The sequence below is a fragment of the Hyperolius riggenbachi genome, chromosome 1, assembly GCF_040937935.1.
Source record: "Hyperolius riggenbachi isolate aHypRig1 chromosome 1, aHypRig1.pri, whole genome shotgun sequence".
NCBI lineage: Eukaryota > Metazoa > Chordata > Amphibia > Anura > Hyperoliidae > Hyperolius > Hyperolius riggenbachi.
Genome location: NC_090646.1, coordinates 500,525,173 through 500,543,098, shown reverse-complemented (window position 1 = coordinate 500,543,098; position 17,926 = coordinate 500,525,173). Strand labels below are relative to the sequence as shown.

General features: G+C 40.0%; 1 protein-coding gene and 1 non-coding gene across 4 annotated transcripts in view; both read left to right on the top strand.

The window, feature by feature from the left end:
• The window catches only part of LOC137523849 (E1A-binding protein p400-like), a 136,264-nt gene that overhangs the window by 85,604 nt on the left and 32,734 nt on the right, over positions 1–17,926 (top strand). For all 3 annotated transcript variants that reach the window (XM_068243448.1, XM_068243447.1, XM_068243446.1), the window contains 13 exons: positions 3,118–3,229; positions 3,786–3,929; positions 5,692–5,853; positions 5,958–6,041; positions 8,999–9,127; positions 9,809–9,853; positions 9,956–10,109; positions 10,256–10,497; positions 13,539–13,712; positions 15,081–15,128; positions 15,269–15,396; positions 16,575–16,631; positions 16,719–16,797. In XM_068243448.1, coding sequence (XP_068099549.1) covers positions 3,118–3,229; positions 3,786–3,929; positions 5,692–5,853; positions 5,958–6,041; positions 8,999–9,127; positions 9,809–9,853; positions 9,956–10,109; positions 10,256–10,497; positions 13,539–13,712; positions 15,081–15,128; positions 15,269–15,396; positions 16,575–16,631; positions 16,719–16,797 — 1,558 coding nt within the window. The remainder of the gene's footprint in view (positions 1–3,117; positions 3,230–3,785; positions 3,930–5,691; positions 5,854–5,957; positions 6,042–8,998; positions 9,128–9,808; positions 9,854–9,955; positions 10,110–10,255; positions 10,498–13,538; positions 13,713–15,080; positions 15,129–15,268; positions 15,397–16,574; positions 16,632–16,718; positions 16,798–17,926) is intronic.
• On the top strand, positions 716–845 carry LOC137532900 (small nucleolar RNA SNORA49). The gene has a single exon (XR_011024059.1). It is a non-coding gene; the product is annotated as a small nucleolar RNA SNORA49 (small nucleolar RNA).

Below are 17,926 nucleotides of genomic sequence, written 5' to 3'. Positions count from 1 at the left end.
CACATCTGTATGCATGGTTCTTGCTACCTTCTATGCCCCAAGAAAGGTCCTTCCTGCTGCTGCACTCTGCAGAGTTGAGATTATTGCCTGATCTATTCCTCATTAAAATCTCAAAAATGTATAGCTGTCACGGTAGCTGCAGTTAAAGTGAACCTGAGATGGTTCACTAGCCCATATTTATACTTATCGGGGCTTCCTCCAGCCCCATGAGCACGGTGGCCTCCCTCACCATCCTCTTCGGTCCCCCCGTTCTCCCACAATAACTCCTAATAATCTGGCCAGTCGCAGTCTTATGCGCACGCACCCCTCTACGAGCTTTCGTCCCCTGGAGCGTTCCAGTCCCCTGGAGCATTCAGGTGCAGGGCACGCGCACTCACATGCGCAGAAGCCGACGACTGGTGGGGACTGACCGGGTTACCAGGAGTCGTAGCGCCAGGATGGAATGGCCGAAGAGAACGGCGAGGGAAGCCATGCTGCTCATGGGGCTGGAGGAAACCTCAGGTAAGTATAAATACATGCCAGTGTACCATCTCTGAAACATTTTAAGTTGCTCATGTTGGACATATTAGAAATATTTCTCGACTTCCACTCTTTTCCCTTCTTGAGGAATGATGAAAATGCCAACTTCAATCAATGCCAGGTGTGAAATTAACTGATAAATAAGAAAATTGTATTCAATTTGTTTATGGTCTTTGGGACATTTGGGACCATTGTTATTCCTCATCCTTACTCCAGGGTTATTGTTGTCTGTACATTCCCTGGCATTACTTGAGGATAAAGTAAATGTTCTCTCACTACCTCTGGAAACCCATTTCCAAAAGGATCAGTGCAGCTGAATAAACACCCCTATTTGGTCACTTGAATTCCTTTATCTAATGTATCTGTAACAATGTCTCTTCCAATTGCCTATATTGCACTTCTTTATCCAATAAAGGTCCTTCCTGCAGCTTCACTCTGCAGATTTGAGATATTTGCCTGATCCATTCCTCATTAAAATGACAAAAATGTACAGCTGCCACAGTAGCTGCAGTTAAAGAGGAATTGCAATGAAAATAACATCATGAAAAAAGTGGTTAATTTTTACAATCATTAATATTTATAAATGTTTTAGTCAGTGTTTGCCCATTTTAAAATCTTTACTCCGTGATTTAAATGCTGAAATGTATCACATGGCGACATCTTTACTTGCTGGCAGGATATTTCTGTGGAAGGAGATGTTGCTTTTTTGGTAGTTGGAAACAGCTGTTATTTCCCACATTGTAACAAGGCTCCCGCAGTGTGATGTCATTACCTAGGTGTTGACATCACACTCTGAGGTGTTTCACCACAGTTTCAGCCATACAGAGCCCCCTGATGATTAGTTTGAGAAAAGGTAAATATTTCTTGTGGGAAAGGAGGTATCAGCCGCTGATTGGGATGAAGTACAATCCTTCGTTACAGTTCCTCTTTTTAAGAAAGGCTAATTAAGCAACAAGAAAACCTAAACTTTTCTTAGCTTGATTTCATCTCTGCCATGTTTTACTTAACTGCATAATATTTTTAACTGTACAATGGCTTTTCTGCTGGCCAGAGCTGCAGATAATGCTATGACTTATAACAGGGCTCCCATCTTGTTTTTGAAGCTGACATTTTCAGTGTGGTTCATGATTTGAGGTAACGTTTAACACTTGCATCAAACGCCAGTTTGTCTTTCCCCTAAGTTGCCCTTAGAGCCCACTCACTACTTAGAGACACTGAAGCAAAAAAATATATATATATTATGATTTGTATGTGTAGTACAGCTAATAAATAAAACATTAGGAGCAGAGACATAAGTCTAATATTGTTTCCGGTACAGGAAGAGTTAAGAGACTCAATTTGTTATCTATGCAAATAAGCCATTAAGCTCCACAACTTTTAAAGTCGCAGAGAGCTCTGTCTTCGAAGCTTGTTATCTCAACTGTCTGTCACTGTATTTTATTTTTCTCTGCAGAGAAAGGTTCAAAAGTTCACTTGCCTACTATGTAAAATCATTTAGAGTGCTAAGTAGTGTGTTAACTGCAAATATTAGAGAATGATGCAATGTTATAAAAAACTAAAACAAAACATAGAACTGAAAATAAAAGTATGAGAATATTTTCTTTTTTACTAATGTTCTAGTAATTATCCGTACTACACAACCAATTAATTATATTATAATTATTTCTAGTTAACAAACCACCTGTTCTTAAATGATACATGAGGCTAAGAAAATTACTGCAGATTTACTTACCTGGGGATTCCTACAGCCCCTAGAAGTCTGTGTCCCTCACCACAGTTCTGCTGTCAGACGCTTTCTGGGGCCCCCTCTGTAGCGGCCACCAACCCAGCCAGCCATGCGAGCACGTGCGGCACATGTGCACACTCGCGCATGCACAGAAGCCGCCAACCTGGCATGGTCAGCGCCTGCTATGGAAGGGACCCCAGAAGAGTGTCAGTGGAACTGCAGCAAGGGACTCCGAGACTTCTAGGGGCTGCAGGAAGCCCCAGGTAAGTAAATCTGTAGCAATTTTTTTTTGCCTCATGTATCATAGATGAACAAAACCGTACTTAACTTTTTTCAATGTTGACTCAGTGAAAAAATTTAAAAATGATGGAGTTGTTTTTTTAACTAGAAAGGTATGGCAAAGCCAAGTAGTGAGTGAGCTTTAAGAGCAGCTTAGAGGAAAGGCAAACTAATGTTTAATGCAAGTGTCAAATATTGCTTTAAATCATGAACCACACTGAAAAGCCTCAAGTATCCTTTAAAGAAACTTCAGATGTGCAAACAAAAAGAATGTATACAATTGTCTTTGTGAGAGGAAGTCCCGCCTCACATAGGGTTTATTTGCAGAAGTTTTTTGAAGGCTACGTACACTTTAAGTCAGGGCTTATCAGTGATGGCCTTCGATGGTAAGATTTTAGTGCAATAATCTTAAGTGATCGATTTTAAAATGATCACCTACGCCAAACAATTATTTAGGCATTGTAGTGCCTGTTCTAACACTTTTCTACATTCATAACTATTCATAACATTCATAACTATTCAGTAGTAATTTTATAAAGCCATGCTCTGTGTCAGAAAGTCCTGATCATCTGTTTGTTGTGCTCCATGTTTAGACTTGTGAGTGCTAATTCAATAGAGGAGAAGCTGCTGAGGAATGGCACCAAAGATCTTATTCGAGAAGTAGCAGCTCAAGGCAGTGATTATTCCTTGGCATTTCTAACTCAGGTAAGCTGAAAGAGCATAGCAAATTATGTTTATATTGTTGAAGTCCTAAGTGGGTCTTGGACAAACTACAAAAAAAATCCTTCAAGTGACTCAGAACTGAAGAAAATAAGTTTTGTACATACCTGGGGCTTCCTCCAGCCCCATCCGCTCAGATCGCTCCCACGCCGCCGTCGTACTCCGGCTGCAGCTCCAGTATCGGGTCCCGTCACTTCTGTCAGTCGGGGCCAGTCTGAGGTAAGAGAAGTGCGCTATTTGCGTATCTCTTCAGCAGCCGCTGGAGAGATACGTAGAGGGCGCACTTCTCCTGCGTAGACTGGCTGAAGTAACAGGACCAGATACCGGAGCTGCAGACAGCAGAGGACAGTGACGTGGGAGCGATCCGAGCAGATGGGGCTGGAGGAAGCCCCAGGTATGTATAAAACTTTTTTTTTTTCTATAGCTCTGGTACACTTTAACTGCGGCTTTATGTTATAGTTTACCCAAGACCGACACTGCACATACTGTAAATGAGGATAACGTTATTACATGTATCTCTTGTTCGTTTGTTTCCTCCCAGCAAACCATCCAAGAACTGTTTGAAGTTTGCTCTCCACTGGATGATACCGGTTTCAGGGTGAAAGCTGAAGAGTTTGTGATGCTCTCTCAGGAACCATCCCCTACTGATATTATCACAGCCAAAGTTGCAAAACCATTTGTAGAGGTAAGACCCGTGAGGAACAGCAAGATATGAAAAATGCTCAATGGGACTTTCACGTTGGCTGAAACTCCAAATTATATTTTTCTCCTAAACATTAAACGCAGTTTAAAAAAAAAATACTATGAATCTGTCTAAAACTGGTCTGATGTCAGTAGAAGGCATATTTACACTCCACTGGAGCTAAATAACATTGCTGGTTGCAGGACAAATAATTAGATTGACTTGTAATTAAAGAGAACCTGAACTGAAAATAAAATGTCAAAATAACCATACACAGGTCATACTTACCTCCTTTGTAGTCTACTCATCAATCTCTTTCTCCTCTCCTGCATCCCATTTGTCCACTGTGATCAATGGAATTCTCTGTCGTCCATTTTAAAAATGGCCATTACCCCATAACAGCTGCCTGGTCAGCAGACTGTTAAAATGTAATATTGCCCCCTTGGGAAGCAATATTGAGCCATAGGGAAGCATGGACATTACCTTGCACATTCAGTTGTAACTGACAGCTGCTGATATATAACTAACAGCAACTGGTATATTTCAGTTCAGACAAAATCTTGTCAGAACTGGAAGGGATTACTGTAAGAAGAAAATGGTGAGCTTCTGAGAGGAACTGAAGGTGAGGTTAGTATGTAATATACATTTGCAGCTATGTCATGTTTATTTTAAATAATTTTACTTACTTCAGGTTCCCTTTAAGTAATTACTGAGAAAAGATAGGAGCGAAAGTTCTCTGCTTCCACCCTGGGTACAGCAGGAATATTTCTGCTTTGTGTACACAGCTCAGTTACGCGTCCATCACAGTCTAATAATTTTGCAGTGACAATCTTACAAGCAATGGAATCTTATCAGTTTGCAGCTTAATGAAGTGAAAAATGTGTACACCTTTCAAGTAAGTTAGAAACCAGTCATATGTTTTTAGCTATTAGTTTTATGCTTTGTTTAATGCTTTAGACTACAGATGACATTTTTGAGTTTCATTACAGTTTAAACATACTGTTCTATTTTGAAGATTAAGTATTTTAAATCATAAGACCGGTTATATGGAAGATAAAAACCTTACGCATTTTGACAATCCATTACATATATTGCACATGCAGTGAAAAAACATTATTCGCAATTGGTATCTAATAAACCAGCTGTAAGACATTAACATAATCCTCTGGGGTGACAAGGCACCAAGCGCTGTACAGACACATCACTATAGCAGAGTAACACATTGCTTCTATTGAGAAGGGAGGAGGGATGATGAAGTAAGGTGGGAGAATTCTGGGGACTGCTTTTGATTTTTAAACATTTGGCATTCTGAATCTTGAGATTGGCTCAGATGACACGTGCACAAGCCGAGGCAGCCAGGAAGCGTAAGGGAGGTAACCTAAAGTGAATGTGCCTTTATCCTGGGAAATAATAATGTGATGCTTGATAACACCTTGTTACAGGGGACTATGGATTGTGAAGCTGTGCTAATGAGATGTTACAATGAGTTAGCTTTGTTACCTCTCTTCTAGATTGCTTTGGGCACCCCTAATTTTTAGGATATGCGAATATGGTGTATGTGAGATCCGTCAAACTCTGGAGTCATTTATTTTTTGTTTTGTCTGCGTATCAGTGCCAAGGAGCAATAATTAATATCCTGTGAAAAATGTTAGTATATTCCTCTTCCCAGATTACCTGATCTTGTATTGTGCTGCTGCAGTTTTATGATTTCATAAAAGAATATTTACATCTTACATGTATTGTTCCTTTTAACGCTCTTATACAGGCATTAGGGAAAATCGAATTTGGACATGAAGAAGACATTGCTGAATATGTTGAGCATGATAATCCAAATCCCACTGCTGGTGTGTTCACATCCGGGGAGTGTGAATCTATGAAGACAGAGGAACAGTCACATCTGCAGGAGTTGTCTGATCTCATGCAGCAAGTAAGTGACTGTATATTCCGCTACGATAAAATATCTAGAAGATTTTACGTGAAAACGAATTATGTGTTTACTTCGTTTTTTATTTTTTTTCTATCTATGCTTAGTTAACGCCCATAGAGAAATATGCACTACATTACTTGGAGCTGTTCCATGTCCGTGGCAGTGGTGAGCACCCTGGCTCCATTGAGGTAATTGCTTTTTGGTAATTTTCAATTTGGGATCAAAATATACCACCAAGTATAGCATGTAATACCAATTGTATCTATCGTATATATTTGAGTATAAGTCTAAAATTTAGGTCTGAATATCTGAATAAAGTTATAGGTGTCAACTTATACACAAGTCACGGGCAACACGAAGCACACTCAAGTAATGTTGCTAAATATGGAACAGTGTACTGTTTTGTCCTAATAACATTCCTCATTGGTGAAGGTATTTGTTGGCTGGGTGGTAGCAATTGCTGTTAGTGGGGCACTATGGTTTAAATGGTAACTTACAATATGAGCAGCATGGGGGCGTAGTTGATAGCAATCTTGCCTTGCAGCGCTGGGTCCCCAATTCGAATTCCAATCAGGGCACTATCTGCACAGTTTTTGTATGTTCTCCCCATGTCTGCAATCCAGTTTCCTTTCACATCCCAAAGACCTAATTGGCTTCCCTGTAAAATTGGCCCTAGACTATGATGGACATATGTCTATACTAGGGATTAGATTGTAAGCCCCTCTGTGGGGCGGTTAGGTGACATGACTAAATATACTCTGCACGGCGTGGCGGAAGATGTCAGCACTATAGAAATATGAAATAAAATAACATTTACATTTGTTTTAAAGTAATTGCTCCTGCAAGACAGGAAGCGTTCACACCAGCAGTCAGCGGTAGTGCTAGGACAATTTACAGTAGATTTCATGCTTAAAGGGGAACTGAAGAGAGAGGTATATGGAGGCTGCCATGTTTATTTCCTTTTAAGCAATACCAGTAGCCTGGCAGCCCTGCTGATCTTGTGCATCTAACACTATTAGCCATAGCCCCTGAACAAGTATGCAGCAGATCAGGTGTTTCAGACTTTAAAGTCAGATCTGACAAGACTAGCTGCATGCTTGTTTCTGATGTTATTCAGATACTACTGCAGAGAAATAGACCAGCATGGCTGCCAGGCAACTGGTATTGATTAGAAGGAAATAAATAGGGCAGCCTCCGTATACCTCTTACTTCAGTTCACCTTTAATGATGTTTACAGGGCTGTAACCAATATTCTCATTTAAATATTAAACTGATTATATAATTCTTCTTAAAACAATCATATAAGATATAATTACATATTATATTGCATATTATAACTCAATCATTTAGATCCATTTTCTATATTTTGTCTTTTTTATGAACAAATAAATTGTTTAATATTTACTACTGGCAGGTGCCAATATTTCATTATTATTGATAGGAAAAACCCTTATTGTTTTGCATTCCAATCTGTGCTTGGCCTAGTTGAAATTACAATGTTTGTTCTAACAGACTCTAAAATAATTAAATATTAACTTAATTTAAAAATAATTTTCTCTCTTTATAAGGAATGTATTGCTTATAAATAATATGTCATATAAACATGGCATGTATGCTTGCTGCAGTTACTTGATTTTTAAGCTTTTTTTCTTAGTCTCTTCACAAGAACCTTGGCATTCTGAGATGCTTGCAATATAAATGAAATGTTCTAGTTTGTGTAATTAAAGAGAGTCTGAAGCCAATTAAATTACCCCTTTTTCTTGTACAGTTAACTTGAGCATTAAGATCAAAGCTGATTTGCCGCATCCCCGCAGCAGAATGAGATATTTACCCCCCAAAATCCTGGGGCAAAATTCCACGACTTTTCAGGTCCAGAGGTAGAGCTTTACACAGTAGCCCTTCCTCCAGTCCAGTCAATCTCCGCTGATCTCTGCCTCTTCCTGCCCCTCTTAGTGAAAGAAGACTGAGGGGGCGGGGGGGGAGAGGCGGAGATTGACTGGAGCAGAGCTACTGCGCAAAGCTCTGCCTCTTCCAGGAAGCAACATTCTGTGATAGCAAAATTTTACCCTGGGGATTTTAGGGGATAAATACCTCATTCTGCTGCGGGAATGCAGTGAATTCGCTTTGATCTTAATGCTTAAAGTGGATCCAAGATGAACTTTTACTCATTGCATAATTGTGTTTCTTTCCTATTGTTTATAGGGCATTCCTCAAGCCAAATACTTTTTTTTTGTTTTAATACTCTAATTCCCTGTAAACTAAACAAGCCACGCCCACAGGTTTTCAGAGAGCCAAGGCACTTTCAGACAGTAGCAAGGGCTCATGGGAGCTCAGTCTGGGCAGCAGGAGTGGGGGGGGGGGGGGGGAGGGTATTACTAGCCAGAGATTTCAGAGGCAGAGGGAGGAGGAGGGGGATTAGGTTTTTTTTTGCTCAAGATACAGATAAGCCTGCCTCTGTGTAATGTTTACAAACAACATGGCTGCTGTCATTGTATCACAGGAAGAAATAATCATATTCTATTAAAGCTGTTTGCAGCTAGATTTGCTGTGTAAACTATCTAAACTTAAGACAAGTTACTTGTTATAGTTTTTCATCTCGGATCCGCTTTAAGTTAACTGTACAAGAAAAAGAGGTAATTTAATTGGCTTCAGACTTTCTTTAAAACAATGAAAGATTTACTGTCTGGAATTACAGCCTACCATATACTGGAAAGTCCCAGAGCAATATTTTTTTAAATAAGTATCCCAACTTCACAGTTTAAACTGAAATTTTGCATAGCACACTTATAATGAACTATAACATATACATATGGCAGCTTGTATAAACAAACAGGAATTCTGACAAACGGACTTTAAAAAAAGGTCATTGGCCAGTCTATTGTGCGGCTCTACTGCCTATTCCTGATTCTCTGTAGGCCAGACGTTTTGGCTACATGCATGTTGCTTTCAGTTTAACATAGAAAGTGATGATGCTGAAAGGTCAGGGAGCTGGCATTTTACAAAGGAATAAAAAACTGTCTTACATATTCCTTTTTTTTTCTTCAGGATTCCTACAAGAGTATTTTATAACCTCCAATCTTCTTTCTGAACTTCTGAATTCCATAGGTACAAATGTTTTAAAAAGCTGTTTTGTTCTCTTTTGTAGGAGGAATTAAATGCAGCCAAGAAGGAATGGGATTCACAGCACCTGAAAGAGTTAAAGGAACGGATGGAGTGGGAAGCAGAAGAAAATGAGGAGTTGCTTACATACTCTCGGGAAGATGCCTATAATATGGTAATATGTTGAAGCCAAAAGGAAAGTGCTTTGCTTATTGTAAGCTTGCGTTCCCTTTTAAAAGATATTGATTAGTGGTCACCTGTTTGTGTCCCGTTTAAAACAATTCTCATCATACTATGACAAAGAGAGCAATAAATCATTACAATGCAATAGAGGTTGGAACAATGGTGACAAAGCAGGGTAAAAACGTTTAAAAAATAAGGTGTTGGTGGACTAGCCTCCACAGTAAGTAGACACAAGATCTGTTAATAGGTCAACAATAAAACTTATTCGCAATACTCCACAATGCAATGCATTTTGCAGGATACATCCCACTTCTTCAGGCAATAGACGAGCAATAAAAGACTGTGGAAAAACTTTGGAATGGATTTGCATTCCAGAGTAATATAGCTAACCTGATGTGACATATACTCATAATAAACCTTTAAGCATTGCTTTCTGTGGATAATATGCAAAGGGCATTAAAATACCATAAGAACTATAAGTCCATAAGAACTGGTTTCTGTAATAAATCATTACAATTCTTCTATCTGTATTAACAATTTTGTATCCAGTGTCATTCAAAAAAAAACTCATGCTTTGATCAAAAATGACCTCTGATTTTGCATTCAGTTTCACCTTATGGTTTATCCCTTTGTGACTGACATATCCGTAATAATTTTTTGTATTATTCACTAGGATTTCATTTATGATGGCCCAGATGGACAAAGAGAAATAATGCCGGTGAGTTTTTTTTCTTGCACATAATTTCTTTTCCAATTATTCCTTGAACTGTTATTCCATAGTTCAGTCAACCAAGGCTTTATCTATGCTTTCTCTTTGTAGTTATGGACACCACCAACTCCCCCACAAGATGAAAATGACATCTACATTGATTCTGTGATGTGCTTGATGTACGATGCCAACCCCATCCCAGAATCTAAGCTTCCTCCAGTCTATGTGAGGAGGGAACGCAAGAGGCACAAAACAGATTCATCAAGTAAGTTTCAATGAAGTCTACAAGCCATATGTACAATATGCACCATTGCTATGAATAGACCAAAGAATTGAACACTAAAATTTACTGTAAGAAAATGAACCCAACACCTTTCAGAGTTTACTTGATATAATTTTTTTTTGCCATAGTGGTGGGCAGAAAAAAGAAGATGAGGCATGGAGAAGCTGTCGTTCCTCCTCGCTCACTTTTTGACAGAGCTGCACCAAATCCACTCAAGATACGTAAAGAAGGAAAAGAGCAGAAGAAAAACATTCTACTTAAGCAACAGACACAGTTTGCAAAACCTCTGCCAACACTCATAAAACCAGTTATGGAGACTGGACCAGACAATCCTGAGTGGCTGATTAGTGAGGACTGGGCACTGCTGCAGGTGAGGCGTGTTTTTTTTTTCTGTTTTGTTTTTTTTACATAAAATCCCCAACGAATCTGCAAGTTTAGGTATATTTGTTTAAAGCTAAATGTGTAATGATTAGGGACTTTTACAAACTGTAAGCTAAGTTCCCTAGTGCAAGTAGTACTTGCTGCCAAGGCTTCCATTTTAAATTATTTACTTAACTTTGTGTACTATTTTAAATCCTTGAGAGGTTCTTCATTTAAAGGGCCGCTATCATGTAAAAATATTAAAATACATATGTAAACATACATATAGGATGTAAAACATACTTTTAAATTACCCCCCCCCCCCCCCCTCCCCAAATGTCACAGTAGGTATCTAACATGTCAGCTCTGACAGGTCTTGAACTACTCCAACAACTAATGGAGGATTTTTACATTTTACTCTATTCTTTCCAAAAGTACACTCTGTATAGGACCTATACAAAAGTGACAGCTAGCCTTGCCTACTCATATGCACACCATTCTGGCAGCTGGACTGTGCCACTGCTGTGCACATGCTACTTTATGCTACTGCACAGGCAGTACTTATGTCTGCACAGTACAGCCACACTCGTACACAGACAGGAGTATAGCCAAAAGAACATATTTCACACAGTCTTGTTGACTATGTTCAGAGCGTGGCAGCGCTGTAGCAGCTATGCAAACAAAGAATGGCACTGTAACAATTGATGCAAAAAAATGAACTGCAAAAAAAGCCATAGGTGCACCGTGAGATTAATGGATTGCTGCTTATCTGGGCCTGATGCAGTATACCGTAAAGGGTACTAATGCTGAAAGAACACTGCCCATTGGTAGGTTAATGCTCATCTTGCTGTGTTACCATGGCAATAGTGGGGCACTAATGGGTTAACAGGCGGCTTTAGTAATGGTAAAATTTATGTGCATGACTGCAAATGGCAACTTTACTGGCTTATAGTGCCTCAAGCCCAAAATGAGGTATAACCTAATTTTATTCTAAATGAGTTGTAGAATGTTTGATGTGTCTTACAGCTTGGACCAATGACTCATAAAAAATAGGTAGGGGGAGACTCAATCTATCATTCTAAAAAGTTATTTTCAAAATTATGATCAAACTTGGAAAAATTTTAGGGAAGAGTCTGAATCTTAACCACTTGCCGACCAGGGGAATTTTCACTGATCGGTGCTGCGTGGGCTCTACAGCCCGCAGCACCGATCAGCAGTGCAGCAGGGCGATCAGACTACCCCCCTTTTTTCCCCACTAGGGGGATGTCCTGCTGGGGGGGTCTGATCGCCGCCGGCCATTAGTGGGTAGCGGGTGGGGCTCCTCAAAGCCCCCCTCCGCAGCGTTTTGTGCGCTCCCTCCCTCCCCTTAGCTCCCTCTCCCTTCCTGGGCTGCGCAGGACGGATATCCGTCCTGCGCATTGTGGGATAGGCTTCAGCCTATCATATGCCGGCGATCCCCGGCCAATCAGACTTACGGCGCTGCTGCGCAGCAGCGCCGTATCATGTAAACAGCGGGGATTTCTTCCCCGCCTGTTTACATTTTGCCGGCGAGCCGCTATCGGCGGCTCTCCGGCTGTTCACGGAGACACCCTCCGTGAACTGACATGGAAAGGCCGCTCGATCGAGCGGCCGTTTCCATGGTAACCCGCAGACGACCAGTTTACGCCAATCGGCGTTAGCTGGTCGTCAAGAGGTTAAAAACTACCCATATTTGTATATACCTAGATGTTCTATTTTTATAATGGTAGCATTTGTGGCCTTTTTCTGATGTCCAGACTCTTCTCTGGTCCTTCAAAGAAAGAATAGCCCGTAGAAAGCCACATGCACACTTTTTGAGGTTAATAGCCTGCTAAATCCTAGCTAGCTATCGATTGAAACATAAATGGTATCATTTTACTTGTGATCAGTAGTATAATAGATTTTTAGAGTTGAGGCCTATTCATGTGACTAGGCAGTCAACGCTAAAATCTATTCTACTACTGCATCAAAACCAATAAAATCTTTTTGTATGTACTCTGTACAAAAATGAGTCTTGTCACCATACATTATGCTAGAAAGATAATTTAAATATTGTTCTAACCAGGATAAATTTAAATATTGTTCTAACCAGGATAAACAGGCAGATAAAATGTGAGTTTTATCTACAGTAGCATTGTATTTTTAAAACTACTATTATTATTGAATTATATAGCGCTAGCATCTTCTGTGGCGCTGTACAATAGCATACAGGGCATAACGATACAAAATATACAATAAAACAGTTGATACAAGGCAAGAGGGTATAACAGCTAGTGCAGTTAACAAATTAACTACATATTTTTACACAGGGGTGGGAGGTATGTACTCCCATTACACAGCATTGTGAGACAAAAGGGGAATAGAGCCCTGGCCAAAACGCCTTACAGTGTAAAGGTTTAAGGTATAGGACAGTAGGTAAAGGGAAGCTGTGTCTGGAGTGGTAGAAATGGTGGTTAGTGGGCAATGTCCTAGGTAATGGATGAAAATGGAGAACTAGTGTTTTTTTAAATGTAGTTTATTGCATAGAAAATAACTAAAAAAAGTCACTAACAAACAAGCCTAACTTGTTCAGGAAACCACCCCACAAAATACATACATAATTTTTGAGCAGTGGTAAAGGTATTGGCAAATGAATAGAAGCAACGCTGAAATGTAAACATTGCTCTGGTCCATTACGAAAAAAAGCTGCCCCGTGGTCAGAAGTGTTTAAATCTCCCAGCACAGCTTGCCAGCTGCATTAGGTTGGAGCTCTCAGTACTGCCTTTACCTAAAAGCTCCAGAGACAATTTGAATATGACTGTCAAGCGTAAATGTACTTTACTTGTAGCTCTGATGTCTAAGGAAAATACTACTTTGTCCAATAAGTGGATTGTCACACAAATTAGTTATTTCCTTCTTCACTGGAAGACACTGCAGTACTTCTTGAATACATACACTGACTAGAAGTTTCTTGGAATATTTGGATTGCCTTTTTGCTTATACAGTATTTAATTAATTTTTCTTAAGTAAGCCGTGTAATATGCTTTCTTACAGGCAGTGAAGCAGCTGTTAGAGCTCCCCCTCAATCTCTCAGTTGTGTCACCGGCTCATACTCCCAATTGGGATCTAGTGAGTGATGTAGTGAACTCCTGCAGTAGAATCTACCGCTCATCCAAACAGTGCCGCACTCGCTATGAGAATGTCATTATTCCTAGAGAGGAAGGGAAGGTAAGTGATTTTTGTGATGCATTGTAATACTGATATGGAAATACAAAATGTTTTGTCAGTAACTTTTAGAAATCAAGATTATAAATGTTGCCTTGATGCTGTAGAATCATTGATCGGGAAGATGAAGCATTCGTTCGCTGAGCAATAGCCATTAGGGCTTATCCACATCGTGTTTACGTTTTGAAAAATGCATCTTCTTTGTCTTGAATGAATATCACAGTAAAATCGCTGCAATTTTGATTGCAGCCCAGTTTTTAAAAAACACTGTTTTTGCCATAATTTTCATTCACGTCAACGAGGAGGTGTTTTCAAACCGCAAACACACCGCTAAATGCAGCCAGTGTGGACCAGCCCCTATTGTTAAGCCCTACCTCCCCATTGCAAACCCCAAGTTGAAGTCCATGCTCGTGGCCACTCCCACCTGAGTTGCTGTGTCCCGCCACTAGCTCTGTGGCTGCATTTAAAAATACAATGGGCCAGATTTATCAAGAGTGTCTGAGACAAAATATTAGTAGGTTTTTAGAAATCCGTGCAGAATTGTCTCAGGCACCCTAAGAAATCACTAGATAGTGCAGATTCCTTCTTAAACTGTAAGGAATAGAAGGAGCTAGGAAGGTCTCTCAGGCAGTGCAGTGTGTGAGGGGAATTGCTGTTGCTGAGGTAACCAACACACCTGCTGTCAGCAAGCTCTGAGTGAGGGGGGTGGAGCCCTTCACAAATCACATCTAGCTACACTATCTGTAGAACTGCTAATGAGCACTTCTTAATCTGCAGCAGTGTAGGGATGGATTTGCACTTTTATTAACTGTAGTGTAACTCTAGAAATCCTCGCTAAACTGCTGCTATTACATAGGCTTTGGGAAGTTTCTTACTATCATGCAGAACTGTTCCCCTGGTGGTTAGAACAGTTTTAGAAGAAAAAACTGTCAGTAATGCTTTGATAAATCTGGCCCAGTGAAGCTGGCACTACAATAGAGTTTTACAGGATGGTGCATAATCTGTTTTGGGCAATTGAATGGATTAGAATGGGAGCATGGGACTGTGCCAAGAGAGGAGCATACTACCCATCAATCATCAATTCAGATGACAGTGCTTGTCTCCTCTGAGAACTTTGGTCTCCAGCACTGGAATTGACCAATGGCTGGAAGTGGATGGCAGTAGAAGCATTTGCAGGTCCCATCACTCTGGAGAGCCTACAGCAAGGACAAGCAGCATCGGCTGTAGATATACTGTTACAGTCACAGTGCTATTGAGAGATGGGTATACCCCACTACTTTTTTTTTTAATTATTATTTTTATATTTTTAATTTTTTTGCTATTTGCTTGCACTAGTGTAAACAAACTTTTAAATATTCTTCCTTGTTGCAGTTACTATATGATGCCAGCCCAAAGAAGAAGTCCGAAAACCTATTCAAGGTATGTCTGCATAAACATTTGGTTTTGCTTTTATTTTTTTCTACAAAGTCTCCAGTGTTTGCATCAATATTGTTGCCTTCTGAAAAAAAGGTCTAAACCCCCTTTTTTTTTCTCCCTCCTTTTTATATTTGTTCCTGAAGAATAAGCCACTGAGGACTAGTCAAATTTATGCCCAAGATGAGGGCCAGTCACACTTGCAGTTATACACAACTAGGTTTGATATGATGAAGATGTCTGCTGGGAAGAGAAGTCCACCTATTAAACCTCTGTAAGTGCCCTGACTGCATTGTATCCATGTAAATGGTTTCAAACAATATAGTGATATTTTCATGCCATGTCTTGATTAAAGGCAATGTGTAGTTTTTTTGTTTTTAAATATTTTTTTTCTGTACATCAACATTATTTTCTTTAAAATTGGGTTAATGAGGCAATTTACATATGTACATTTCTTATCGGTTCCAGTCAGCAGTTGGCACTTGGCACCTTCCATGCAAGAACCTTGATTGCCGCTGTTGCTGATTAATCCCATTAGTGATTGGTAGACTAATGCAGGAGGTATGCGCAGAAACTTTCATTCTTGTCCTCTGATTAGAGCCTCCTCACTCCATTGGAACCGCATTTCATTACATTGGTCATGATGGGCTGCCACCTAGTATAGATCTGTGGCTACACGAGGACCGTGTAGCACTCACATGGTGTAAGGAGGCAGAGTTCTGACAGTGCATCATTTGACCTCCTTCTAGTGTCAGTGTATGGTGGGAAGTGTTGAGGGGGGAGGTGAGGTAAGTGGGAAAATTTACATGTGCAGATTTATCGGCTACAGTCAGCAGTTGGCACTTTCTATGCAAGAACCTTGAGTGCTGCTGTTCCTGGTTATTTACATTAGTGATTGGTAGACTGATGCAGGAGGAATGCGCAGAAACTTCTTGTGCTCTGATTAGTGCCACCTCACTCCATTGGAACCACATCTCATTACATTGGTCATGATGGACTCAATATACAGCTGTGGCTGCACGGGGACTTTGTCAGAGTTCTGACGGTGCTTCGTTTGACCTCCTTCTAGTGTCAGTGTATGGAGAGAGGTATTGAAGGGGGTGATTAGAGGGGGGGATGCATTGCCGACTCAAAGAACTTGGACATGAGCTTTGATGACCAGTGTAGTCTTTTGGCCAAGTTGGAGTGACATAATCCCTTAAACTTGAATGCAATTTTGGTCAATCTGAGACTGTTTTTATATGCATTATTCTGCTAGGGAGGAGGGCTAAAGCAAAATCTCCTTGGTGCACATATTCCAGTTCCTGTCTTGTACATCAACCACAGTCAACACTTTCACTCTAAACACAATTCATAACCCATAGCTGTTTTGCCTGAAGACATATATAGATGTGATTACAGTATCTTCAGAATAAAATTGTGTTGATGTTTTATACTGGTTGTATATTTCAGACTGGGTATGAATCCATTCCAGAAAAATCCCAAGCATGCGTCTGTCTTAGCAGAAAGGTAACCTAAATAATGGCTTTCCTGTAGCTTAACATTATTCCAGTAAGCATCAGTTTTATCAATTATTCATATTTCTTTTTTGTCCAGTGGCATCAACTATGATAAGCCTTTACCTCCAATTCAAGTAGCTTCATTGCGTGCTGATCGAATAGCCAAAGAGAAGAAGGTATGTTTCTGTTCGTGCTTTGGTATTTTCCAGAGCCTTTGTCTGTTTTAATCGCCTTTAAATTGCTTTCTAAGTGATGGGTGTTATCCAAACAGGAATTGCATAAATGTTGACCCCAGTTGCAAGACTCCCATCACTTCCTGTTCTGTCTTCCACAGGCATTGTCTATTATATTTAGTTTTTTTTTTATTATTTGGCAATATATAGTATTTTCAGTGTATGAGAAGTTATGCAAGACAAACCTAAAACCTTAGTCTAACACTTTACGCCTACTATATGTCTAATGCTAACTTAAAACTTTCCTAGTAATTATCCCTAACAATAACCCTGCTTTTAGACAAATATTTGTAAGTATCAGGCTCCTACTATTCTTAAAGGTGGCCATACACTTGTTAGATTAGCAGCAGATAGATCATCCGTAGATTTTCTGATCTATCTGATGTGTTTAGGAACATTTTTTACTAGGAACAGATTTACAATAGATTTCAGATTGATTGAAATCAATCGAAATCGGCCGCAAATCGATCGATTGGTCAATCAATCGATTTCGATAATCAGCTCAGTGTATGGGCCCCTTAAGTCTGTGACATGTCATTGAAGTGTACTGAACTGATGTGTCATAAGATAAGATAAATATTTTATCTTATCTCCATGGCAACAGGGCATCACATGACGACGTCGGGATGTGCCAACCAGAATGCGGCCCGGGCTGCACAAACTTTGCCCAACCTGGATTGGCCTCAAACCTTGTGACACAGTCATTTGAAATGATGTCACTAAACTTGAACTTTTCTTGGCCACAACCATAAATTCTACATTTGGAGAGGAGTCAGCAAGGCCTATGATGAAAGGTACACCATTCCTACTCTGAAACATGGTGGTGGATCACTAATGTTTTGGGGATGTGTCGGCTACAAAGTCACAGGAAATTTGGTCAAAATTTATGGCCATATCCAAGTTATCAAAAAACACTGGAGGAAAATTTGCACTCGTCGGCTAGGAAGCCGAGCATGGGACGTACTTGGACATTCCAACATATACAATGATCCAAAACACAAGGCCAAGTCGACCTGTCATTAGCTACAGCAAAATAAATTGAAGGTTCTGGAAGGGCTCTCTGTCTTCTGAC